Source organism: Carcharhinus amblyrhynchos, chromosome 20 (genome assembly GCF_965287045.1).
Source record: "Carcharhinus amblyrhynchos chromosome 20, sCarAmb.v2.hapA, whole genome shotgun sequence".
Classification (NCBI taxonomy): domain Eukaryota; kingdom Metazoa; phylum Chordata; class Chondrichthyes; order Carcharhiniformes; family Carcharhinidae; genus Carcharhinus; species Carcharhinus amblyrhynchos.
In genome coordinates this window covers 24,230,635-24,258,583 of record NC_137343.1, presented here as the reverse complement: position 1 = coordinate 24,258,583, position 27,949 = coordinate 24,230,635, and the positions used below count along the sequence as shown (strand labels likewise).

General features: G+C 42.5%; 1 protein-coding gene across 3 annotated transcripts in view; it reads left to right on the top strand.

Annotated features, from left to right (window-relative positions):
- Nucleotides 1-27,949, top strand: part of rasal1a (RAS protein activator like 1a (GAP1 like)) — a 278,029-nt gene that overhangs the window by 119,725 nt on the left and 130,355 nt on the right. For all 3 annotated transcript variants that reach the window (XR_013889047.1, XM_080208234.1, XM_080208233.1), the window contains exons 8-9: nt 20,682-20,773; nt 27,779-27,896. Coding sequence is in view for 2 of the 3 variants with exons in the window: in XM_080208234.1 (XP_080064360.1) it covers nt 20,682-20,773; nt 27,779-27,896 (210 nt within the window). In the remaining variant the exon portion in view is untranslated. The remainder of the gene's footprint in view (nt 1-20,681; nt 20,774-27,778; nt 27,897-27,949) is intronic.

Here is a 27,949-nt window from a genome sequence, read left to right as displayed (position 1 = left end):
GGTTTTCTCCCACAGTCCAAAGATGTGGACATGTATGTTGTATGTCATAGCAACACAGACTCCTTGAGAGCCGGTTGGCTCAATTGGCTGGATGGCTAGTGGGGATTAGATTGGTGCCAACAGCATGGGGTTCAATCAGGCCTGAGGTGGATTCAGGACCTGCCCGACCTGTGGTGGAGATCTCGGCACTGTGGGATGAACCTGTCTTTGGGCAGAGAACTAAAGAGGGGGAATGTGCCCAGTGCAGTTGCGAAATATGTTAGTTGTTGCACTGTGTTGAATGTGGGGGAGGTGATGGCTCAGTGGTATTATCACTAGACTATTAACCCAGAGACTCTGCTAATGTTCTGGAGATCAGGGTTTGAATCCTGCTACGGCAGATGGTGGAATGTGAATTCAATAAAAACAAAATATCTGTTACGAATCCACTGATGATCCTGATTGTCAACTGTCGGAAAAGCCTATCTGGTTCACTAATGTCCATTAGGGAAGGAAATCTGCCAACAGATTTCTGAACCCAGGTCCCTGGCGCTGTGAGGCAGCAGTGCTAACCACAGTGCCGTGCTGCCCTATATCTCGAGATAGGGAGATTGAGTAAGAGGAGCATTTCTCCCAGGAATTCAGAAAAATGAGAGGTGGCCGCATTGAAACATATACAATTCTAATTGGGCTTAACAACTTCAGTGCTGAAAGACTGTTACCAACCCCGCTATCCCCCCCCACCCTCCCGCCATCATAGTCTCAGGGTAAGAGGTCACTCGTTTAGAGCTAAGATGAGAAGAAATGCCTTCATTCAGTTGGTTGTGGAGACCCAGTACATCTAGCAGACCTTAACTGGTCTGGCCTACACTTAACTCCAGATCCACAGCAATGTGGTTGATTCTCAATTGCTCTCGGGCAACTTGGGATGGGCAATAAATGCTGGCCAGCCAGTGAGGCTCATGTCACATGAATAAATAAAAATATGGTTAGTCTCAAAGTTGTGGTAACAGACACCAGTTAGAGAGACAGGTCATAGACAATCCCTCTTGAATTAACAGACATACGATATATCAGCAAGAATATTTTAAATTCTTTTAATTCCTGAGGAAAGTAACAGAATTTATTATTCAAAGAAATCCCTGGCAAGGCATACAGCTGCTTATTCTGTTTCTGGTTATTGATAATACAATGTTATTTTTAAATTCATTTACGGGTGTGAGCGTTGCTGGCTACGCTGGCACAAGTTACTCATCTGTAATTGCCCTTGAGAAGATAGTGGTGACCTGTTTCTTGGAAGCACGACATTTAGAGAGGGAGTTCCAGGATTTTGACCCAGTGACAGGGAAGGAACAGTGATATATTTTAAAGTTAAGAGCTGAGCGACTTGTTGGGCCATTTCAGAGGGCACTGTGAGGCAGCAGTGCTAACCACAGTGCCGTGCTGCCCTATATCTAGAGATAGGGAGATTGAGTAAGAGGAGCATTTCTCCCAGGAATTCAGAAAAATGAGAGGTGGCCGCATTGAAACATATACAATTCTAATTGGGCTTAACAACTTCAGTGCTGAAAGACTGATACCAACCCCCACCACCCACCCACCCTCCTGGCTCGAGACCCCTGGCATCATACTGTAAGGGTAAGAGGTCAATCGTTTAGAGCTAAGATGAGAAGAAATGCCTTCATTCAGACAGTTGTGGAGACTCAGTATATCCAGCACTGACCTTAATAGATTTTGGGACACAGGGGATACGGAGATGGAGAAGGAATGTGGAATTGATGTATATAAGAACATACAAAGTAGAAGCAGGAAAAGGCCATTCAGCCCCTCAAGCCTGCTCTGCCATTCAACAAGACCATGGCTGATCTGATTGTGACCCCAACATTCCTGCCTATCCCTGATAAATTTTGACTCCCTTGGTACTGAAGAATCTATCTGCCTCTTGCCTTAAAAATATTCAATGACTCTGTCTCTAGCGCTGTCTTGTGCAGAGAAAATTTCAAAGACTCCTGACCCCTCCTGAGAGAAGAAAAATCTCCTTATCCTTTTGGATGGAATTTTCCCATCCTGCTCGTCATGAGAATCATAGTGGGTCAGATTGGGGTTGGGGTTGGGGTGGGGGAGGGCATGCACAGGCTCATTGACTTCAGGAGGGATTTTCCAGTCTTGGGTGAGCACGGTCGGAAAATCCCACCCTTTTTTTTTAAGCTGTGTCCCCTAGTTCTTGTCTTTCGCACAAGTGAAAATGTCCTTTCAGTACCCACCCTGTCAAGTCCCCTCAGGATCTCAATAAGATCACTGCGCAGTTTATATATTTTTAAATACATACAGCCTATGTACTGCCTGCTCCTATAGCTTATATTCCTACAAGGAGGGTGCAATAGGCCATAGACGCTGAGAGATTGAGTTGCCTCTAAAAGCTCAGAATATCACATGCAGCTGTAAAAGAACTATTGGCCAAAGTTCAATCCAAGTATCTGGTTTAGCACTGAAATCCCATTCCACTTGCTTTACCTAAACATATATATAAGATGTATATTTTATGACTTGTTATAATTCAGGTCAGAAACACCGAAGTGTTTTATGAAACCTGCCTGGATCCTAAGTTTGAATTTGGCTAGGATAAGCAAATAATGCTTCTATTCAGGTATGATTCAAATGACCCACTAGGGAGCTTTTATCAAACAGAGTTTATTTAAGAATATTGTTCATATGTAAGGAAAGAAAATTAGCAATAACTTTTATCAGTTACAAACGAAAAGCAAAATAACCATGATAATGTATACCCCTTACCAAATAAATCTAAAACTTACCAATCAAACAAAACTTCCCATGGACAAAACCCTTTCCCCAGGTTTAACACAGCACAGACTAATGCTCACGTGATTCTGGGACTGAGTCCTTTGGTTGGAGAATTGAAACCCTGACTTCTCAGCCTTGTAACTGCTAACAGCCCTCTGGATACACCCAGAACAGTTTGAAGTCGGAACAGCTTCCCAGGCCACCAGGAAGAGACTCTGGTCGAGCCACCCACAGCAGAATCTCAACTCCAAGAAGGCAAGAAGCCTTGCTTTCAGCTAACCAGCAGAATTTCCAAAACCAGGGAGACAGAGAAACACTTCTTTTCAGCTTGATGGCCCAGCCCCCACCTCCTTCCTACCGGCATGTGGCGATCTCCAGCCCACCCCCCACAACAGTACAACCCCCGCAGCGCTCCCCCCCACCCCCGCAGTCCCGACCCAACCTCCCCTCCTGCAGTGCCAAACCACACATCCACCTCCCCACCCTCATCCCATCACTACCACCTCCCCCCCTCCCAATCTCGAGCAATAAATTAATTGGAAGGGATTTATAGGGAGGGGATAACTTGAACATGGGATTGGACATAGCGTGGCACAACATTGAGGGCCGAAGGGCCTGTACTGTGCTGTAATGTTCTATGTTCCATGGACCAATTCCTAAGGAATGTTTGTGTCCCAGTTAAATGTCCCAAGTGCGGCCAAGCGCTTTATAGTCTACTAATGGTATTTAAGTAAAAGCATATTACCAAGGAAACTGACAATCCCCAGGACAGCTCGCAGGATGGAAAGAAAGAATCATCTTTATAATATGCGAAATTTTTGAAGTTTAGCTAATTTTGTAGTCACTGCTGGGTGACACATACAGCACGGAAAGAGGCCCTTTGGGGGATGAGCAGTAAGTGTGAAGCTGTTTAAAGCTTAGGGTTCCCTTGAGTCAGTCCGTTCGGATCTATTCCTGTGGAGGTATTTGGAATCAGCAGGTGTGATCAGAAGGGAGAATTGTTTTTAAAATATCGTATTTCTGAATCAGTGAGGTTTAGATGCAATCAGAAAGAAACCGCTACACTTTTTGCAGTAACTCTTGAGCAGATAAAACCACATTCTTACAAATGCAAACATGTATAACAGTCTCATCGAGAACCCCTCCGTTTGCAGACATATACATGGATACACACTGATAAACATATTATCTTTTGGGGGAGGCAATGGCCTGGTGGTGTTATCACTCGACTATTAATCCAGAAACTCCACTAATGTTCTGGGGACCCAGGTTTGAATCCTGCTTTGGCAATACGACATACTTGGAATTAAGACTCTACTGATGACCATGAAAGCATTTTCAATTGTTGGTAAAAACCCATCTGGTTCACTAATGCCCTTCAGGGAAGGAAATCTGTTGTCCTTAGCTGGTCTGGCCTACATGTGACTCCAGAGCCACAGCAATGTGGTTGACGCTCAGCTGTCCTTGTGCAACTAGGGGTGGGCAATAAATGCTGGCCAGCCAGCGACAGCCATGTCCCACAAATGAATAGAAAAAATAAGCATGCACTAACCACTTGGCTTTAAATTAAATCTGGCATTGGGCTGGGGTGGGCACAGTAAGAAGTCTCATAACACCAGGTTAAAGTCCAGCAGCTTTATTTGGAATTCCAAATAATCTTAACCTCATAAATAAACGGCAGCATGTACATTTCACAAGATTAGATAAATATATATTTCTGCAGGGACTGGGTGGAACAGTGTTTACCAAACTACCCTTTCGCCTCTGGGAATAAAATCTGTATCCAGGTCAAATGAATGGAATAAATGAGTATGGAAGGTCTCAGGAGCAATGTCTAGGAAATAACCCAATATTGCTGGTTTTCAGATACAAGGTACGAGAGGGATAAAACAGGAATGGAGTGGGGGGGCGTGTGTGTGGAAAGTGTGATATGGGTTAAGGAAATGATGACAGTTGTGAGGAGGGAGATGTGATTAGTTGTTCAGGCATGTTTGGGGTGGTGGGTGGGGAGTGCATTCTGCTGTTATTGTGAGTCAGTTTTATATGGATGCTGCAGTGAATGGATGTTGCTGTTGGTGGTACTATTCTTACACATGTAACAACCTCACTGTGTTGCCGTAACGGTGGCACAGTGGTTAGCACGGCTGCCTCACAGTGCTAGGGACCCGGTTTCAATTCCCGACTTGGATCACTGTCTGTTCGCACTGGTAGGCCTATGGCAGGTTAATGTGCTGTGATGAGTGCAGTGTATTTGTGAGCATGCATCATAAACTATTAGAAAAAGCTGTGTTTTTAATACCTGTTGATATACAAGATTGACTTATATTAGCCATTGGTATATAAAAATGAATGTTTAAAACAGTTTACATACGTTGTGGTCCACAGAGAGGAATAGGATGGGAACCACCGCCTTAGGCAAAAGACATCTTGCAAAAACCACACCCACTGAATTGGGGAGATGAAGAATTCTCCCCTTCCACTATTATCTCGGGATATATCTTCCTCCAAGCTGGAGATTCCTTTCCTCCAGGCTGCCTATTGGTATCCTGGGGCACATCCATTCCGGCTGTCTTTTACCAAACTACATCCCACTGGGACCTTCACTTACTATTCACAATTACACAAAGGGAATATAAACATAAAACTGTTCAGGTGCAGAGTCAAGCTCTTTCAACAAAGGGCTAGATTTCCTCTATAAAATAATGAGGGGCATAGACAAGGTAGATAGTCAATATCTTTTCCTAAAATTAGAGGAGTCTAAAAATTGAAGGCATAGGTTGAAGGTGAGAGGGGAGAGATACAAAAGGGTCCAGAGGGGCAATTTTTCCATACAGAGTGTGGTGAGTGTCTGGAATAAGCTGCCTGAGGTAGTAGCAGAGGTGAGTACAATTTAATCTTTTAAAAAACATTGAGTTAGTTACATGGGTATGATGGGACAGAGGGATATGGGCCAATACGGGCAATTGGGATTAGTTTAGATGTTTTTTTGAAATGAGGGTGGCATGGACAAGTTGGGCTGAAGGGCTTGTTTCCATGCTGTAAACCTCTATGACTCTATGAAATCATAGAGCATTTATACTGTATTTACACTTAAACTTTATTTATTCATGACACAAATAACACTGCAATGAAGTTACTGTGAAAATCCCCTAGTCGCCACACTCCAGCACCTGTTTGGGTACATTGAGGGAGAATTTAGCATGACCACTGCACCTAACCAGCACGTCTTTCAGAGTGTGGGAGGAAACCAGAGCACTCGGAGGAAACCCATGCAGACACAGGGAGAATATGAAGACTCTGCACAGACTGTGACCGAAGGCGGAAATTGAGACTGGGTCCCTGGAACTGTGAGGCTGCAGTGCTAACCACTGTGCCATCGTGCCGCCCATAAATGTAAATCAAACATTGAAGGCACTTGCATTCTTACATATGTTCTCACATTGTATTGGCCTAACATCACAGTGCTAACTTCTACACATTTTGACCAATCAATCCCATTGAGAATAGTAATGCAATATCAATTATGATACATACGAGATACATGTAATTGTATTGTTATTGTTTTCCCATGGACCACCTGCAGTCCCCTTATTGACCACCAGTGGTCCACGGACAACAAGTTGGTAACCACCGGCCTAAGGGATCTGGGCAAGGCCTAGGAAAGTTGTACTAATTGTAAAGTAGCCTTACTGGAGGAGTCATGTTAACCCACACGTGCAAAATCCTGTGACAGACTGAACCTGGAGCTGTTCTGTCTGAATTATGTATTCAAACAGCTGTAGGATAAGAAATAGATAGTTTGGATGATGATTAAAAGGACGAGGAGGCCTTTTATTTTAAAGTATCAGGTTTCTCAGGAACAAGTTAAAATAATAAATAGGAATGATGTCAAAGTGACCCCCTCAGCACCTAGCTGGAATGATTAACTTCTTGTTATATTGTCAACAAAGGAAAGAGATTGCATGTAGCAGTCAATCTGTGACTATGAAAGATCAATACAAAGTGAGATCTTATAAATTAAATGGTTTTGATAAATGTCTCTGAGGCACAATGCATGAGGATTTATGAAAATAAAACACTGCAGCAACCAAAAGATTTCAGTATCAGTGGGATTGATTAAAATCAACATTTCAGTGCGTGCTGCAAATTTCCCACCCCTGAAATCGCCACCACCTTCAGCATTTGCGATCCCCAGCGAAAGGTATTCTCTGTCACATTGCCTGCGTCACTGCTCCCTGCGAGTGCCTCATGCAGCAGAGAATAGATTAAAGCCTATCCAGATGCACCAGGCCATTATTTTAAATTACAGTTCCACAATAGCTGCACAGGCAAACAGTCCATACGCCCACATACACCCGCATCCTGTAAAGCTAATCATCTCAGTCTCTGCTGGAGCACAGACTTTTTTTAATGCATCTCCTGTATCGGCAGTCCCTCTCTTTTCACAGGGCAGGTGGATGTCATTTTCTTAAAGTGCTTCCAAATTGGAGGTTTCTCTGCCAGCTTAAAAATATGACAACCCCGCATATGTCAAAATTTAGCAAGTTATAGGGAGAGTAAATTTATCATTTACCGGCTGAAATTATGTTTCTTGATCATATTTAATTCTGTTCTATCTTATTTGGTTCCGACAGGCAGACACAGGATTGCTTTCAGTGATTCCCAGCACACTAATGGACACTGCTCGCTCCTGTGGCAGAGCCAGCCTGAACAAACACCAATGTGATTTGGGTGTGTAGCATCGCTAAACCAAAAAAGCACCCGACATAATTATTTTGCTTCTGCCACTGTCTTAGTGCCATGTGATAACCTCCATGACTTGCATGGGGAATCACTCATTGGCCTCCCCGTAGGACTCGTTGAATACAAGCTCCTTTGCAAATTGGTAATTAACTTCAGCGGCACAGTGGCACATCGGTTAGCACTGCTGCCTCACAGTGCCAGGGACCCGCGTTCGATTCCCAGCCAGGTCTGTGTGGAGTTTGCACATTCTCTCCTTGTCTGTGTAGGTTTATTCTGGGTGCCCTGGTTTCCTCCCACAATCCAAAGATGTGTGGTGTAGGTGGATTGGCCAAGATAAATTGCCCCTTAGTATCGGGGGACTAGCTAGGGTAAATGCACGGGGTTATGGGAATACGGCCTAGATGGGATGGTGGCCAGTGCAGACTTGATGGGCCGAGTGGCTTCCTATATGATTCTATAACTCAGAAGATGGACCTTGCCTACCGAGCCCTGTATAAAGCAGGCCTCTCAGTGGGTCCATAATTCCTGGCTGGGACTTGTTTTTGTTCACCACAGACTTGCAATTTCACTTTATTTTGTGCAATAAAGCACTGTTCCTTCACAGCCGACTCCTGGAGTTATTATATGTCACAAATATGCAGACAGTGTAATGTCTCCTTTGCATGGCAAATTGAAATAGAGGGACTTCTGGAAGAGCTTTGATGCCCAGAGCTGTGGAATTGAACCAGTTTTGATTGTGGGCAGATTCTACCTATTAGAGGGGTTGGGGAGGCGACAGATAGATTACAGAATTGTGCAGTTCCATGAATGATCTGATTGGATACATTGCTGACTTGTGACGGTGAGCTGGAAGTTGAACCTGGCTACTATCAGGAAAGGATAGTGCTGGCAATGGCAGCAATTGTATCTGTTGGTAAACCTGGCTGAAGGAGTGGTTTCCTCACACAGTGGCAGCGGTATCAGCTTATTTAGAACATTGAACAGTACAACACAGGAACAGGCCCTTTGACCCATGATGTTGTGCCAAACATGATGTCAAATTAAATTAATTCTTTCTGCCTACCCTTAGTACATTCCCCTCTATTCCTTGCATATTTATGTGCTCACACAAAAGTCCCTCAAACGCCCCTATTGTATTTGCCTCCACCACCACCCCTGGCAATGGGTTCCAGCCACTTACCACTCTCTGTAAAAAAAAACTTGCCCCTCACATCTTTGAACTTTCCCCTCTCGCCTTAAGTGCACGCCCCTGGTATTAAACATTTCAACTCTGAGGAAAAGATTCTGACTCTCAGCCCTATCTATGCCCCTCATAATTTTACAGATTTCTATCATGTCTCCCCTCCGTTTCCATCGCTCCAGAGAAAACATCCCTAGTTTGTCCAGCCTCTCGTTATAGCTCATACCTTCTAATAGAGGAAGCATCCTAGTAAATCTCTTCTGTGCTCTGTCCAAAGCCTCCACACATCCTTCCTGTAATGTGGCGACCAGAATTGAATGCAATAGGCTAACTGCAGCCTAACCAAAGTTTTAGAACAATTTGCAATTGTGAATTGTACAGGAATCATAAAGAATGGTTGTTGCACAGGAAAGGGGCCATTCCGTCCCCCATTTCCCCCCCCCACCCAAAACCTGGGCCTGTCCCTTTGCTCTTTATCTCTTATCCAATTCCCTTCCACAAATGGGAAGAGTTTTGTTCCTATCTACTCTGTCCAGACTCTTCATGATTTGAGATCTTCTATCAAATCGCTACTCTCTTTTTCTTCACTACAGAGAACATCTGCAAGTGAATCCACATAACTGAAGTTGCTCATCACCCAAACTGTTTTCATTAATCTTTTCCGCACCCTCTTCACCCTTTTCCTAAAGGATAGTGCCCAGAATTGAACACAATCTTTCAGCTGAAGTTGGACCAATGAGGTTCATCATAAGTTCCTTGCTTTTGTTTTCTGTGCCTCTATTTATAAACCCTGGATAGGAATGCCTCTTTAACCATGTTCTCAACCTGCCCTGCTACCTTCAAAAACTAATACACACATACCACCAGCTCTCTCTGTTGCTGTACCCTATTTAGAATTGTACCTTTTACTTAGTCTCTTCTTGTTCTTCCTGCCAAAATGTATCTTTATCTGCCATGTCTGCATCTTCCAACAATCCACCCATGTCCTCTTGAAGCTATTCTGCCTGCAGTTCACAATACATCTAAGTTTTGTGTCATCCACAAAATTTCAATTTATGCCCTGCACACCCAATTCTCGGCTGTTGACAGTGGAGCCCTGGAGAACAGTGCTTCCTCCAGTCTGTAAAACAACCATTCACCAGTACTGTCTGTCTCCCGTCACTCAGCCCAACTTGGAACCGCTGCTGATTGTCTCCCTTTTATTTCCATGGGCTTGAACTTTGTTGGAAAGCCCACTAAGTAGCACTTTATCAAACACCTTTTAGTCATCCAGGTCACATCTGCCATGTCAACTGCATTACACTCATCACCTCGTTCTCTGTTACCTCAGCGATAGCTGAACAGATTTTGTCTTTAACAAATCCGTGTGGGTTTTCCTTCACTAATCCACACTTATCCAAGTCACCCTTAATTTTATCTCAACTTTTTATTTCCAAAAGCTTTCCAAATTCGGGTTTTAAACTGTTTGGCCAACAGTTGCTAGGTTTCACCATACATCCTTTTTTGAATGAGGGTTAACCAATTGTTATTCTCCAGTTTGCTAACAGCCCTGCCTCCTTGTGTCTAAGGAGGATTTGAAGATTATAGCCAGTGGTCCTTCAATTTCTACTCTTACTTCCCTCAACATCCTTGGATGAATCCCATCTGGTTCTGGTGACTTACCAAATTTAAGAACTGTCAATGACATCCTTGACCTTTGCATCAGCAAGGGAACATAACAGCCCAGAATCATGTTTACAGCTGCAGAGATATCTGTCTGTTCCCCTGTCGATAGAATCTCTAATCACTCGTACTTTCTCAATCTTTGCCCCGCCACTATAGCTGAGCCACCCATGGTGCCATCGTTTTGGATCTGGCTGCATTCCCCATTGAGTCCCCCCTGTTATCAGTATACGGAACTGAAGACTGTTTAGAGAGTGAGGTGCATTCAGGGACACCTGCGCTACCTGTCTGGTCCTCCCTGGCTCTCTGGAATGGGTGACTCTCTGCTCTCTCACTCCTCTGCCTGATAATTCATCAGTGATAAGGTGACCACCTTTGGAATGTGCTATCCGTGAAACTGTCCACCTTACGGGTTCACCTCAGTGATTCCAGCCACTGCTCAAGCTCTAGTTGGTAACACTTCCTGCACATAAGATTCTGCAGAACATGGGAAGCAAAGTGGAGTTTCCACATGGTACAAGATGTACATTCTGCACCGTTAAGGAGCCCTGCCTTCCCTCTATTTGCTTGAATATTGACTAAATTAAGAAATAAAACTAAGACTTAAACAAAACTTTCCAGCTCCACTGATATCACTTTAGTTCTTTGATCTCTCTCCCTGATCTCCGTGCTCTTTTAACCTCAAATCAAATGCTAAAAATACCCAATGCAGTAGCAGTGTTCCAAAGATAGTCTGTACAGTTGACTTAAAAGCCTCAATGTGTGCTGCTCCTTCCTCTGTGCTGACTCCAGTGTCAACTTTTGGGCAGAATTTTACGGGCTCGTTCAGGTGAGACTGGAAATCCCCGCCCAAAGTCATGGAAATTTCCGTTGTCGGACCCCCACCTACTTCGATTCTGTGCTGGCAGAGGTGGTAGAGTTGTGGCCATTGGGCTTTTCCTGCGTTTGATTAATTCCCTGCGCCCGCTCTCCAATCTTCTGGCATGCATCTTGAATCGTCGTTCTGCTGCAATTCCTTGCCATTGTAAAATAGCTCTAGTTTCACATTGAATGGTGGGTGGCACAGTGCTTAGCACTGCTGCCTCACAGTGCCAGGGACCCTGGTTCAATTCTGGCCTCGGATCACTGTCTGTGACATTTCAAGAATATGCAATAGGAACGGCTGGTGGAATGCTGAATGACAGCAATTATCCATAATAAGGCTTGGCGTTGTCCAGAGCAGCAAAGCATGCTTTACGATGTTGTGAAATGTGCCACAATCATGCAACTCATATTGATTCTTGCTTCCCCGTGCCGTACATTATGAAATGTCTGCGCTGGAATAAGGAGCAGGAGAGTAATCAAATTCTGAGCTAAAAGGAGTGTATTTTAATGAGTCCAAGGTGTCCTATTCAAGGAACCAGCTTTCGCAATTCTCATGCAATTACCTTCAGAAGGTCATTTAGAGTGAGGGAGTGTAGTACCCGTTTTAAAATGTAGATAAAGTTGCTATAAAATGGTATTTACACTGGAGAGATGCAGATGCCAAATGTATCAAGAGTTAAAATGTTATTTTAGGAAAAATTTTGCACTGCATATTTTCTCATGCTTGATAGCTCTTCCGTGAGTAATTTCAGCACTTTGCTTCATCTACATCACAAGTGCCTATAAATAATGCCAGTTGAAAATGAGTCTTATTAAAGTAAGTTTTCCCTGTTGCCTTTCATACCTCGCTATGTTTGTGTCTGAATCCATCGGATATTATTGGAAAGATTCAAACCCCGGTAGCTGCACTGTGAATGCCAAACCGTTAACCTTACCAGAAGATGCTGAGAAGTAAATATTTAGTTAGATATGAGGCGCTTCTCAGGCTGCAGGATGGGGCCTAGGGGAGGCAGTGGTGTTGTCACTGGACTAGTAATCCAGTAGATCTAGGGTAAAGCTTTGGGGACCCTGGTTCCAATTCTACCATGGCCAAAGATGTACTTTGAATTTCATAAAAATCTGGAAATAAAAGTCTAATGAGACCATTATTGATTGTTGTAAAGGAAGGAAGTCTACCACCCCTTACCTGGTTTGGGCTACGTGTGACTCCAGACCCACAGCAATGTGATTGACTGACTCCGAAATGTCTTCTGAAAAGGCCTAGCAAGCAACTCAGTTCAAGGGCAATTAGGACTAGGTAATAAATACTGGCCCAGCCAGTGGCACACACATTCCATGAATGAACTGAAGAAAAAAGCCCCAGTTACATATTACTGGAGCCTCAATGAACATAACACCTTTTTAATAGTCAGGTACAGTAGGTGTTATGCATTAAAAAAATCAAAAGGACTAATGGAATATTGGCCTTTATAACTCAAGGGATAAAATATAATGGGGAGAAACATTTGGCGCAGCTACATGAAGTGCTGGTTAGAAGATATGGGGAGGGCTATGCAGAGTTCTGAACACCTCATTGTATAAAAGGTTCTATTGTGTTTGGAAGGAATGTGGCATAGATTCACCAAGAATGTTATCAAAGGGTTATATTATGAGCAGAAATTACATAAACTAGGATTAAATTCCTGAAATATAGAAGGTGGAGGGGTGATTTGATTAATTTTTTTAAGATTTTGAAAATAATTGAAAGGCAAAATAGTGAGAAGCAGTTTCCTCTGTTGGAGGAACATTGAAACGTGGGAATTAGAAGCAGAATTAGGAGCAATTTGGCCATGCTAAATTCCTCCCTAGTGTCAGGGGGAACAGCTAGGGTAAATGCCTGGGGTTATGGCCTAGTTGGGATTGTGGTCGATGTAGACTCGATGGGCCGAATGATCTCCTTCTGCACTACAGGATTCTATGATTCTAAGTAGGCAAATTTAGCACTTTGAGCCTGCTCCACTATTCAACCAGATCATGGCTGAACTCTCCCTGGTCTCAAATCTCCTCACCTGTTACCAATTTCCCCTTGTCTCTTGTTAAATTTTGAAATATATCTACCTCCTCCTTGAAACTATTCAGTGGTTCAGATTCTGATCCTTTTGTCTAGGAAGGATCAGAGCCAGCCCATTCGGGAGGGAAGTCTTCGCACAAAGAGTGGTGCAAATGCGGTGCTTTCTCCCACTAAATGCAATGGATACAATTCAATTCATCATGTTAAAACGAAGATCGATAGTTTTTTTCCCTCTAGAATGGATATAGAGTCACAATGAAGGTCAGCCCTGGCCTCATTGAATGTTAGAACATGTTTGAGGGACTGAATGGTCTGTTCCTTTAATTTATATGTCAATGTTAGTGCTTCTAAGGAGCACTACAACTTAAACCGGGCACTGAGTAAACCTTGAGCCTCGTCACTGCATGTGGAACATTACCTTAAGATGCAGTGAGATGTGCAGCAATGCTACAAACATTAAGGACCGTATTACGAGACCATTAGCAATATTCTAAAGGCATTACGTTTCTTCTAGTCTGCTGCCATATTTTTGCCAGAGTCAATGGGTAGGCTTTTCTGCACCTCCCTCCCAACTCCCACCACCCCCCACTGCCCCACCCGGTGCATTTTCCGGTGGTGGAGCCATCCCACCATTTGTTGGTGGCGAGATCTTCCAGTCCCATCAATGTCTGCGAGGTTTTGTGCACAGTGTACCTTCAGGTAAATTGGGTTTCTGCCGAAGTCATGGTGGCCAAGAAAATTCTTGGTCTAATCTTTACCCAAGTGCTTCTGATTTTTTTTTCCCCTTAAATAATGCCCAGCAGTGAAATGCTTTTGGCAACTCTTTTTGTTAATTACTTCTTGAGTGGTTAAGTGGCACTGATTATATTTCTTAGCTTTATGCTGGATTGGTTCTGTGCTTTTTCTGCAATCAAAGGAGGCAGCCTTTTAAGGCTTGCATTGCACCCCACTGTTTTTCACAGTGGCAGGTTTGCTGATTTTATAAGATATTACAATTGCTATCTTGCACAGGCAGTGGTGACTGCATTGACATCGCACATTTCCTCCATTGTCATAACATTCTAAAACCGCTACTGCAGCTGTGTATAAAACGCTTTCGGTGTGACAGTGTAGAGTGTGGGTGAAGCAGCCTGTATGTTCTGGTGTTATCATCCTTTTGTCCCAGTAGCTGCAATCCTGCTACTTATCAGCAATTCTGCTACTTTCAGTCGGAAGACTGCCTGTCTCCATTTATAAAAGTGGAACATTCCCAATTGGAAGAGTTTGTTCTTGGCACGAGTGGAAATACAAAGCCAATTACTTAATGGCGATTTTTTGCATGTATAAACCAGCCCTTTTCGTTCCTCCCGTTTTAAGATGCACTCCTTAACATCTTTTAGAAATAGGATGTTATTTCCAGAAGCAACATCTAGAAGTGGGAGCTGTTACAAAAGGTACAGCCTGACCAATTTGTGAGACTCTCATTTGGATTTCAGTGTGCAAGCTCTTAATGGTTTAATTAGTGCAATGCTGAGAATTTCTATCCTGCTGTGAATTTAAATTTAAAAACTGGTACAAAAAAAAGGAATTCAAAACTACACTTAATGTGCTGTTGGAAGAATCAACAGTGTAGTTATGGGATTGGCTTTTGTACACCTGCTAATGACATCTCATAGAATCCCTACAATGCAGAAGGAGGTCACTTAGCCCATTGAATCTGCATCAACCCTATAACAGCAATCCTACCCAGACCCTATCCCCTATAACCCCATATACCGAGCCTGCTAATCCCCCAACCTTAACATCTTGGCACACTAAAGGGCAATTTAGCATAATCATTCAACCTTACCTGCACAACTTTGGACTGTGGGAGGAAACCAGAGCACCCGGAGGAAACCCACACAGACACAGGGAGAACATGCAAACTCCACACAGACAGTGACCCAAGGCTGCATTTGAACCCAGGTCCCTGGTGCTGTGAGGCAGAAGTCATAACCACTGTGCCATCCCAGTTCTAATTTTCTATGATTTACCGTTACCACACTACCACCTCTGCCTTTCTGATAATAAGTCATAGATTGAGCCAGAACTTCCTTCAACTGAACATCAGGAAGATCAAAGCCATTAGTTTTAGATCCGATCAAGAATCTTACTTCCTTGACACTAACTGATCTCCCTCCCTGATTACATGTTTCAGCAAAACCAGGCTGTGTGCAGTCTTGGCATCCTTTGTGACTCATTGCTTAAGACAGCTTTCTTTACAACATAACCTGCCTGTCCACTCCCAACCACAACACTTCACCCACATCACTTTATTTCACCTTCATCCCTCTGTAAGTTCTAGATGATTTCACCAATACTTTTCCAGCCAGCCTACTGAACCCCATCCTACTTATCCAGAGGCCACTGTGTGAAAGCTTTCCCGCACTGAGTCCTGCTTGCTCATGACCACCAACCTGCTGATCTATATGCCACATTGTATCTTAAATATATCTCATTTAAAGTCTGCATCATCATATACAAATCCTTCAAGAGCCTTGCATCCTCTGTCCTCTGGTCCTACGTCTTCTGTGTATCCATAGAACCATAGAATCCCGACAGTCCAGAAAGAGGCCATCTGGCCCATCTAGCTGGCACCAACTCTCCAAAAGAGCATCCCATTCAGACTGTCCCCTCCACTCTATCCCTGTAGCCGTGGGGCAGCACGGTGGCACATTGGTTAGCACCGCTGCCTCACAGCGCCAGGGACCTGGGTTCCATTCGCGGCTTGGGTCGCTGTCTGGATACTTGGAGTTTGTAAGTTCTCCCTGTGTCTGCGTGGCTTTCCTTCGGGTGCTCCAGATTCCCCCCACAGTTTGAAAGGTGTGCTGGTTAGGTGCATTGACCAGAACAGGTGCCGGACTGTGGTAACTAGGGAATTTCACAGTAACTTCATTGTAGTGTTAATGTAAGCCTTACTTGTGACTAGTAAATAAACTTCTTACTTTTTTAACCCTGCACACCTACCACAACAAATTTACCTGACCTACACATCTTTGGAATCCTCCATCTCCTCCACCTTCCATAATCCTCTATTTTATGTCCACCAAAGAGTGAAGCCTCCTTCACACAAAGTGCCTTTCTAAGTTCTTTTACCTAACCATACATTCCTCCACATCCAAAAATCTTCTGTAAACCTGCCCTTTTGAAACATATTTGGTCAGCTCTTCCAACCCTTAAAGAAAAACTTGATGCACTTTTCATTCTTCCCAGATGGGACAGTTTTATGTTAAAGGCACTAAGTAAACACTTATTCTTTTGTAAAAGTCACTGAGGCTGTATCTACATCTAATGAGTGTTGTTTTTCCATAATTCATTTTGTCAAATGCAGAAAACATAATCACACTCACAATACGCTATCCTTGTTTCCTATGAGGTCCATATGCTTCTCCTCTGTGTGCCTGCAGTTGGTTGGGTTGGGATGATAGATACCTCATTGCCACTGATTGGCCACTTTACCTCAAGGATGTTAAAGCCTTCTGCTGCCTCAGTGGGGAACTGAATCGCTTCTGTTGTCAGTTCCAGTAATATGTCAGTAAGATTTGGCATTTCCGCACAGATTAGGCCAAGCAGAAAGTTGTTATCTTATGCCTAACCATAGTGCAGTTTGTGGAACTCACCTATGGTTAGTGTAAAAGCCGAAGTCAGTGTGCAAAACATTCTGTGCAAGCATCCATTCCCTCATATGAAGTTGATCTTTCTCTACACCTTACACTATACTTCTCTACACTCTACACTGTACATTCTCTACACTCTACATTTTGGAACCTCTCCTTTCCTTCTTCATAAATGCTCTGCACAGTGTGCAAGAAACAATACTTTTCACTATAAACCAATACATGTGACAGTAATGAATCAAATCAAAATCAAATCACATTGTCCCTGGTAAAGGTGGTGTTGAGTTGCTGACCTGAACTGCCCTAGTTCATGTGGTGTAGGTCCATCTACAACGCTGTTTGGGATGGAGTTCCAATGTCTTCACTCAGCACAACTGAAGGAACAGTTATATATTTCCAAGTCAGCATAGTGTGTGACTTGAAAGGGAACCTGCAGGTGGTGATGCTCCTATGAACTTGCTGCTATTGTTCTTCAGGGTGGCAGAGGTTGTGGGTTTGGCAGGTGCTGTTGAAAGAGACTTGCTGAGTTCCTGCAATGCATCTCATATCTTGATCATCATCTTGATCAATGGGGCCAGTGGGCTGACGAATGGCAGATGGAGTTTAATTTAGATAAATGCAGGGTGACGCATTTGGTAGATTGAACCAGGGCAGGACTTACTCAGTTAGCGGTAAGGTATTGCAGAGTGTTACAGAACAAAGAGACCTAGGGGTACATGTTCATAGCTCCTTGAAGGTGGAGTCACAGATGGACAGAGTGGTGAAGAAGGCATTCAGCATGCTTGGTTCATTGGTCAGAACATTGAATATAGGAGTTGGGACGTCTTGTTGAAGTTGTACAAGACATTGGGATGGCCAAACTTGGAATACTGTGTACAGGTCTGGTCACCTTATTATAGAAAGGATATTACTAAACTAGAAAGAGTGCAGAAAAGATATACTAGGATGTGACCAGGACTTGTTGATTTGAGGCTGGATAGACTGGGACTTTTTTCCCTGGAGCGTAGAAGGCTAAAGGGTGATCTTATACAGGTCTGTAAAACTATAAGGGACATAGATCAGCAAGATAATCAATATCTTTTCCTAGGGGTAGAGGAATCTAGGACTAGAGGGCATAGGTTTAAAGTGAGAGGGGAGAGATACAAAATTGTCCAGACAGGCACTTTTTTCACACAGAGGGTGGCGAATGTTTGGAACAAGTTGCCAGAGGCAGTAGTAGAGCCAGGTACAATTTTTTCTTTTAAAAAGCAGTTAGACTATTACATGGGTAAGTTTGGTACAGAGGGATATGGGCCAACTGTGGGCAATTAGGACTAGCTTCAGAGTTTAAACAAAAAAGGCAGCATGGACAAGTTGGGTCGAAGGGCCTGTTTCTATGTTGCAAACCTCTATGACTCTATATACAAGATACACACTGCAATCACCCTGCGCTAGTGTTGGAGGGAGTGAATTTTCAGGGTGCTGGACAGGATGTCAATCAAGCTGGCTGCTTTGTCCAGGACAGTGTTAAACTTTTTAAGTGTTGTCAGTAGTGGACTCATCCAAACAATTAGAGTGCATTCCATCACAGTGATGACTTGTGAGTTGCAGATGGCTGACAAGCTTTGGGAGTCAATTCTCAACCCTTTATCTGATTTTTCTAGCCACGATGTTTAGGTGACAGGTTAAGTTTCTGATCAATGGTAACCCCCAGAATGTTGATTGTGGAGGATTCAGCGATGATACTTTTTGGTAACACAGTGATGCCAAGGATAGATGGTTAGAACTTCTCTTTTTGGAGCAGGTCATTGCCCAGTACTTGTCTGGTGCAATTGTTGCACAGGCCTGAGTACTGTTCAGGTCTTGCTAATTGTGGGCATGAACTGCTTTATTGTATAACTGGCAGGTATTCAGATGTAGTTTGCAAGCCCCGTACATCTAAGTGTATATGGAGCATTGCAGTTTGGAAGATATGTGAATTTTGTACACTTTGTGATGGACTTCCAATTCCTACAATTATCCCTTTTATACAATAATCCTTCCCTAGAACACAGAGCAAAAGGGCTTTGTTCACACTCAGCTCATCTCTCACACTGAGCTGCCACTCCTCTGATATGTAGTAACTCGATCTGATAAGTCTGATAAGTACTGCTTAGAAAATAGGGCTGAAATCTCACAAGTTTATTCAGACAGTTGACAAATGTTGCAAGGCAAATTGTAGGTATTGTTTTGTTACTTGCAGGATTCCATAAGATGATGAATGGGATGGATAGGATAGAGGTGGAGAGACTCTTCCCGCTCAAAAAAGACAGTAGGACTAGGGGGCACAGCCTCAAGATAAAGGGGAGGCGGTTTAGAACGGAGTTGAGGAGGAACTTCTTCACTCAAAGGGTGGTGAATCTCTGGAATTCTCTGCCCGTTGAAGTGGTGGAGGCTGCCTCGCTAAATATTTTTAAGAAGCGGGTTGATGGGTTCTTGATAAGAGAGGGGATTAAGGGTTATGGGGAGAGGGCGGGAAAGTGGAACTGAGCCACAACAGATCAGCCATGATCTTATTGAATGGCGGGGCAGGCTCGAAGGGCTAGATGGCCTACTCCTGCTCCTATTTCTTATGTTCTTATGTTCTTAAATCCCCTGGAATGTATTCAATACAAGTTACCGAAGTAACTTTCTGTAAATACACAACTGTGCAGCATCAGAAAAATTGTTTTTAAAGATCTGCTATAAACTTTTTTTCTTGGCTGGTGTGTGTCTAGCACTGGAGTTTATGTTTTTAAACTTATTTTTAGGACCTGGCCAATCTACATCATTATAAATTAGTCATAGTGCTAAAAACAGCACCTAGCAACTGTTTGGCAACAGGCGAAGTTCGAAATGTAGAGGGCAGTAACTTCATTGTGTGAACAGATATGTATTTCCCCTAAACATGCCTGATCCATGTTGGGTGAAATGGACTTACGTTTCTGGCTCAATAGTAACCCCCAGAATGTTGATTGTTGGGGATTCAGTGATGGTAATTTTGTTAATAATTTTGTAATGTCAAGGAAAGATGGTTAAAATTTCTCTTCTTGGAGATGATCATTGAAGGTGGTGTTTCCACATGAGGAATTCCCAAGTGTTTGGATCCAGCAACAATGAAAAGTTTCACGTTGTAAAGTTTATTTATTAGTGTCACAAGTAGGCTTACATTCACACTACAATAAGGTTATGGTGAAAACCTGCTAGTCACCACACCCCGGTGCCTGTTTGGATACACTGAGGGAGAATTCAACATAGCTAATGCACCTAACAAGCACATCTTTCAAACTGTGGGAGGAAACCGGAGCACCAAGAGGAAACCCATGCAGACATGGGGAGAACGTGCAGACTCTGCACAGCCACCCAAGCTGGGAATCAAACCTGGGTCCCTGGCACTGTGAGACAGCAGTAATAACCTTTGATAAATGTCCAGGTTAGGATAATGCATGGAGGGAATCTTGGAGGTGGTGTTATCACAGTTTTTGTCCTTTACTCTCATGAGAATGGAAGGCACTGTTGATGCAGTTCATCCACTGGGTAGTACGCACTGTGGCACACTATGTATTGTTGTTGGGGAGGATATTGAAGCCTTTGGTGAGAGTACTCATCAAGTGCCCTGACCTAGGGGCATTGAGCTGATAGTGTGGTGTTGCAGCAACAGGTAGAAACACTAGGCTAACATGCATTTGCATTTGGAGCAATGTACTCACTGCTTATTGTTGCTTGTACATTTACAAAGCACTTTTATATCTTTTTCTTTACTAAACAGGTTGACTTCAATCTGGATGTTCTTCAGAAGACTCAAATGGCCAAGGGATGGTTTAGGTTGTTACCTTTTGAAAAAAATGAAGATGATGCAGGGTAAGTAGTTCCTGTTGATTCATGATACCAAATTTCTCTTGTCACATGTACATCATTACACTTTGGTCGTAAGGCATCTACATCAATATAAATGAATCATAATGCTAAAAACAACAACTTGTATCTGTTTGGCAACAGGTGAAGTTCGAAAGATAGTGGGCGACAACTTCACTGTGTATTATCCCTAAGCATGCCTGATCCATGTTGGGTGAAGTGGACTTCCTTTGTTCCTAGGAATGGAATGGATTTCAGAAACAGGACAAGGCTATTTTTTGGTTAACCTCAACCTCCAGTTTGGGGTCTTGCACCAAATCCAACTGTTTCTATGTTAATCAGTGGGGAACTTTGTTTCTTGAACTTATTTATATCGTTCGATTTCCAACAACATGCCTATTACCTTGGGTACAAAATCATCTGCCTAAATGTCCAATTTGACATGATACTTGACTGACTCCCAATCCTACACGATTACCCCAAAACTTTTGAATCTTGCATTGTGAATAATTTGGGCTGCCAATTAATTGGCAAAAAAAATGTGAGAGGTGCATCCCTAATCCCACAATGAGTGACGAGTAAGCAAGACTTCCTGTTGGTTACTTGTAAAATCATCCCTCCAATACCATCTTCAACCTTCACTATGCTCGTTATGTTTGAACGTTTCTTTATAAATCCTTGGATCACAGAGCTGGAGTTGCCCTCCTTGGAGCAAGGGGAATTTTGGGCTGATTTGATAGAGTTGTACAAGGCCCTGACAGGTTTAATTCAAGCAGATAAAGGAAATCTATTCCCAAAAGGAAAATAATGGTACAGTGATTAGGGGACACTGAAGGCTATGGGGAAGAAATGCAAGGGGGATAACGGGAAGAAGTTTTTATTTTACTAATGGTATAGAATTCACTGTCCTGTGATGGTGAGGAAAGCAGAAATGATGGTTGATTTCAAGAGAAAATTGAATGGGCATTTGAATGAAATAAACATGCAGGACTGCAGCCATAGAGCAGGCAAATGGGACTGAATGATTTGTTGGATAGAGAACAGGCATGAACTCCTTCCATGCTGCAGTGACTCAATGATCAATTAACTAAAGGGTTTAAAATAACAATATATGCTTTTTATTTCTTTTGGCAGGCACAAGGTTTTATTGTCAGGATAAATAATTTTGGGTCCCTGCTCGAGTCATTGGGATAATCTGTACAGCCATAAACATTAGGGAGATATTAGGGGTGAGACTTATTTGATTTGGTTTGATTTATTATTGTCACATGTATTAGTATACAGTGAAAAGTATTGTTTCTTGCATGCTATATAGACAAAGCATACCGTTCATAGAAAGGGAAAAGAGGGCGCAGAATGCAGTGTTACAGTCATAGCTAGGATGTAGAGAAAGATGAATTTAATGAAAGCATTGTTAGAGAGTTTAAAAGAGAATGAAGTTTGAGAAGCATAGAATGAGAGTAAAAGATAGAATTTGAAGGTATACTGGGCACAGCTTGCAAGAAGCTGCCTTACTCTGGAGCCTTCTTTGTCTTCATCTAATTTAAATAGGGCAGGTGACTTCTTCCCTAGAAGGAAAGAAACGTTAAAATGGGGAAATAAGAACACTGGTTTGAACAGGTTTATTTATCTACTTATTTATTAGTGTCACAAGTAGGCTTACATTAACAATACAATGAAGTTGCTATGAAAATCCCCTCGTCGCCACACTCCAGCATCTGTTTGGGTACACTGAGGGAGAATTTAGCATAGCCAATGCACCTAACCAGCACGTCATTTGGACTGTGGGAGGATACCTGGTCACTCAGAGGAAACCCACACAGACATGGGGAGAACATGCAGAATCTATACAGACAGTGACCCAAGCAGGGAATCAAACTCAGCCCCCTGGCGGTGTGAGGCAGCAGTGGTAACCATTGTGCCACCCATACATGTGTACTTTAAAATGGAACTCTAGGAAAATGGCAAAATAGGAATACTGAATCAAACAGTTTTTTCCTTCTGGGTATTCTTGCTAATGGGGAACACCATCTATGAGAAACACATATTGGAAATGCAAGCGAATGCGATGCATGATTCACTGATTTTTTTTTAGCACCTGTTTCAGCTGTGATAGTCGTTCGCTTGTTCATTCCTCAGGGTAATGCATTGACCAATGAGTGTCAAGCAGCCTGATTTAAATTTCAAACAATGCTTGGCAGCTAACTGTCAGTCACCTTCAACTGGTGCATTTTCCATGGCAACAACTCCACCAATCAGAGCCCACATGCCAACCAGTCATCACTTTCTTTCTCATACATTATAAAGTTATTCCCCCTGACACTATTCTTGCGATTGTCCTGAGTGACAAAGTGCTTCAAGATTTCTTTTTTCAGCGATGGTTAGATTCTGTATTACCAAGTGATTAGATTTTAACTTGCTGCTAGTGAGAATAAAGCACTTTGTGTGAAATTGTGGTTCCCACTGATGCTAAAATTAATACATGCATCTTGTTCAGAACATTAGATTCCTACATCTTCCCCCTTCCCAAAAACTGGAAGTAGATAATCATGCTTAAGTATGGCCCCCTGATGAAAAAACAATGCAATGAAACCAAATCCTCTCATCTCAAGACATGCACACATGGACCAGAAAGGAAACCCATGCTTTTTTAAAATTCATTCATGGGACATGGGTATCACTGGCTGGTCAAGTTTATTGCCCACCCCTAGTTGCCCTTGGAGGATAGTTGAGAGTGAACCACATTGCTGTGGGTCTGGAGTCAAACATAGGCCAGACCAGGTAAGGACGTTGACTTCCTCCCCTAAAAGACCTTAATGAACCAGATAGGTTTTTTCAACAATTGACAATGATCCTATGGCCATCAGCAGATTCTTAATTTCAAATATATTTGTTGAATTCAAATTCTACCACCTGCCATGGCAGGATTTGAATCTGAGTCTTCAGAACATTGGTTGAATTTCAAGATTAATAGTCTAGTGATGCTACCACTAGGCCATCGCCTCCCCACCACTATTTTACTACTTCGCCCCCTTCACTTTCCTCTAGTCAGGTGCATCCCAGTGGGATCTACCAGTCCTGCCAAAGGTGACCTCCTGCGGGTGGGATAAGCGACACATGTAAAAAACCATAGACAACAGCGGGATCAGAAGATCCCGTCAGGAAAAAGGGCAGAAACTCCCACCCTATGAAATAGAAAAAGATCTTTCAACCATTCCTCCAGGTAGCGAGTTTCACATTCTTGGATTTCTTGGTGACAGTTGATGGCTGTCCCCCACAGGAGGAACGATTCTCTCTGTTAACTCCTTTCATAATCTTATAGACTTCAATTGGGTCACCACCCAGCCTTCCTTTTTTAAAAGAAAAGACCCAGTCTGTTCACCTTTTCCTGATTTGTATACCTCTGGTCTGACCAGAGCCTTTTACAGCCTCAGAAGTACGTCCCTGCTCGTTTATTCTAGCCTTCTTGACATGAATGCTAACATTGCATTTGCCTTCTTAACTGCAGACTGAACCTGTGCGTTAACCTTAAGAGAATGGATAATGAGGTCTATTGAAACAGTACCACCCTGTGTTAGATTCATGCTTATGATTCACTTCTGTTTCTTCCAAAAACATGTATTCTCTTCTTATTTATCTTTGTAAATCTTCTACATCCTCTCCATTGTCTCTATATTGATTTTAAATATGATAATCAGAACTGCACATGGCACTGTAATTCAGGTTTAACCAAAGTTTGATATAGATTTAATATAATTTCCCTACTTTTCAATTCTAACCCTCTCAAAATAAATCCCCCAGTACTCAGTTTGCCTTTTTTTATTGTCTTTTCTTTATTTGATTTGATTTATTACTGTTCCATGTATTAGTATACAATGAAACGTATTGTTTCTTGCATGCTATACAGACAATGCATACCATTCATAGAGAAAGCTTAGAGTGAAGAAGGTTGTGTTACCGTTATAGCTAGGGTGTAGAGAAAGATCAACTTAGTGTGAAGTAGGCCCATTCAAAAGTCTGATAGAAACAGGGTAGAAAGTGTTCTTGAGTCGGTTGGTGCATTTGTACTTTCTGTTCCTCTACCTCACCTAGACTCACACTTTTCAAGTATGAAGTAACTTCCTTATTCTTCCTATCAAAATGTATAACCTCACATTTTTCTGTGCTAAACCTCATTTACTAAAAAAATTGTCCATTCTGCAAGTTATTCATGCCGTGCTGTAGTTTGTTGCAGTCTACCTCCGTATTGATTATCCCCCAATTCCCACTCTCTGCTTTCAGTCTTGGAGCCAACCAGCAATCCATTCTGCCACTTATCCCCTGACTCCACGTTCTCTGAACTGATTCATTAGACTATTATGGCGCACCTTATTGAAGGCCCTTTTGAAAATCCAATTAAATACCTCTATTGTATTGCCATTGTCAACTCCCTTTGTTACCTCCTCTAAGAAGTCAATAAGGTTGGTCAAGCATGATTTTTCATTTGATTCTTGTCCTACATTACAATTCAAAAGGACTTCATTGACTGTGAACTTCATTGAAATGCCCAGTGGCTGTGTATAGCTCTATATGAATGCAAGCCTTTCTTTCATTTTATTTTGAAATCCATGCTGTCTATTCATTATTATCTTTTTCACTTATTCTTGTTCTTCTATTTTCTCTTTTGTAAGAATTTCATTATTCTTCCTACCACTGATAATGAACTGACTGGTCTATAATTCCCCTGACAAGTTCTATTCCAATTCCAACTCTCTTCCCACACCTAGTTGGCACTGTCTGGTTTCATAGCCAGTTATTCCTGGAACAGGTTGCTCGTCTGTTGCCAGAGGCTGAACTTGGATGGGGTGGCACAGTGTGTTAGCACTGCTGCCTCACAGCGCCAGGAACTAGGGTTCAACTCCTAGCTCTCCTCATGTCTGCGTGGGTTTCCTCCAGGTGCTCCAGTTTCCTCCCATAGTCCGAAAGATGGTTTGGTGCATTGGCCACGCTAAATTCACCCTCAGTGTACCTGAACAGACGCCAGAGTGTGATGACTAGGGGATTTTCACAGCAACTGCTTTGCAGCATTAATGTAAGCTTACTTGTGACTAATAAATAAATAAAATGAGGGGCGCCACTCAATATCAAGCTGACCAGGAGTCTCTACTGTTCTTACCACCAGCAATTATCATGTTTGGAAGGATATGCAAGTTAATACTCAAACTTTTTGGCAAAGTTATGAACACTCCTTCTTTGGCCATCAAGTCCTAGGGTGGGACTCGAACCCAGAGCTCCTGGCTCGGAGGCAGAAACACTGCCCACTGCACCACAGGACCTCCTAACATGTCCTATCTTCTTCTTGCGTATAGGAAATACATTAGTTATCCACCAGTCCACTGGCACTACGTCTTTTCTGAACAAATGATTAACTAGATATAATAATGCCTGTGCTTTTACTTCCCTCATTCTTTTGAAATGTAACCCATTCAAACTAAAGGTTTTATCCTCTTTAAATTTGATCAGTTTACCCTATGTAACCTTTTTATATTTAAATCCACTTAACTCATTATTTATCTCCTCATCCAATGTCATGTTCACCAGTTCTATCTCCGGCATAAATACGGAACCAAAATAATTATTTAATATTTCTGCTCTTGTTATGATGGAAATTTCCTGTATTTCCATTAATGGTCCTGGTCCCACCACCCCAACCCCCCCGCCCCCGCCCCCCAGCCTTACTTTTTTTTAATTCAATGTACCTGTAAAATATTTTATTATTTTGCACTTAAGGTGAGAGGGGCAAAGTTCAAAGGAGACGTGAGGGGCAAGTTTTTTACACAGAGAGTGGTAGGTGTTTGGAATGCTAGCGATGGTGGTGTAAGCAGACATGGTAGTGGTGGTTTAAGGGGCTTTTAGATAAGCACATGAATTTGCAAGGAATAGAGGGATATGGGCCAAGAAGAGACTAGTTTAATTTGGCATCATCTTCGGCACAACACCATGGACTGAAGAGACTATTCCTATGCTGTACTGTTCAATGTTCCTTGACAATTCTTTTTCAAAGTAACTCTTGCCCACCCTAATTATTTCTTTATTTCTTTTCTAATCTCCTCTGCTGTCTGTTGTACTTAATGTATGTCTCTTTTCTTAGTCTTAGTAGTTCTGTTATGTCTTTAGTCACAGTAAAAAGTCTGACAACACCAGGTTTTAGTCCAACCGATTTATTTGATAGTAAACGCACAAGCTTTCGAGGTTTCCCTCTTCGTCAGGTGAATGGAGAGTTCTCCATTCACTCTCCATTCACCTGACGAAGAGGGAAACCTCGAAAGCTTGTGCGTTTACTATCAAATAAATCGGTTGGACTAAAACCTGGTGTTGTCAGACTTTTTACTGTGTTTACCCCAGTCCAATGCTGGCACATCCACATCATGTCTTTAGTCATCCATGGATTTTAATTGGTGTTTAGTTTCTTCTTTTCTTTTAGAGCTATAGGCAGGATTCCCTGCCCACCCCACCGGTGGATGGTGGCACGTTGTTTGCTAGTGGTGGGATTCTCCGGTCCCGCCGCTGTCAATGGGAATTCCCATTGACATCACTCCATGTTGGCAGGAAACCCGTGAGCAGAGCTGTGCTGCTGGTTGGACTGGAGAATCCCACTGGAGTGAACTGCTGGAGAATTCCAGCCAATATATTTTTCTACTCCTGTCGAATATTGTTTTCAATGCTGCCAATTGTTGTTCTACATTGTTGTTTGCCAATATTGTTGCACATTTTATCTTCACAAGTTCTATTCTCAGCCCACCCAAAGCAACTTTTCTCCAATATGTTTATCTGTTTTTTGTCATACTTCTCTATTGATCATCTTAAAATGTACTGTATTATGATTACTATTGCCTAACAATGATATTTGAAAATATAATGAATAAATCCTGAATGATTTCATGAAAAAGACCTGCTGGAGTCAGGAATATCTTGATGGACAGCACCAGTGCTTTTCCTAATGTCATGATGATGTTATCTAAATTTTCACAGGGGTAAATTAGGAGCATTACGATTAAAGATCAGACTGGCAGAAGATCGAATATTACCATCAATGTACTATCAGCCACTGATCGACCTCTTGGTGGAACCAGTGATTGCTCCAGCTAAAGTGAGTAACTATAAACACGCTGGAGTGAATGTGAAAATAATGAGTAATTTCTA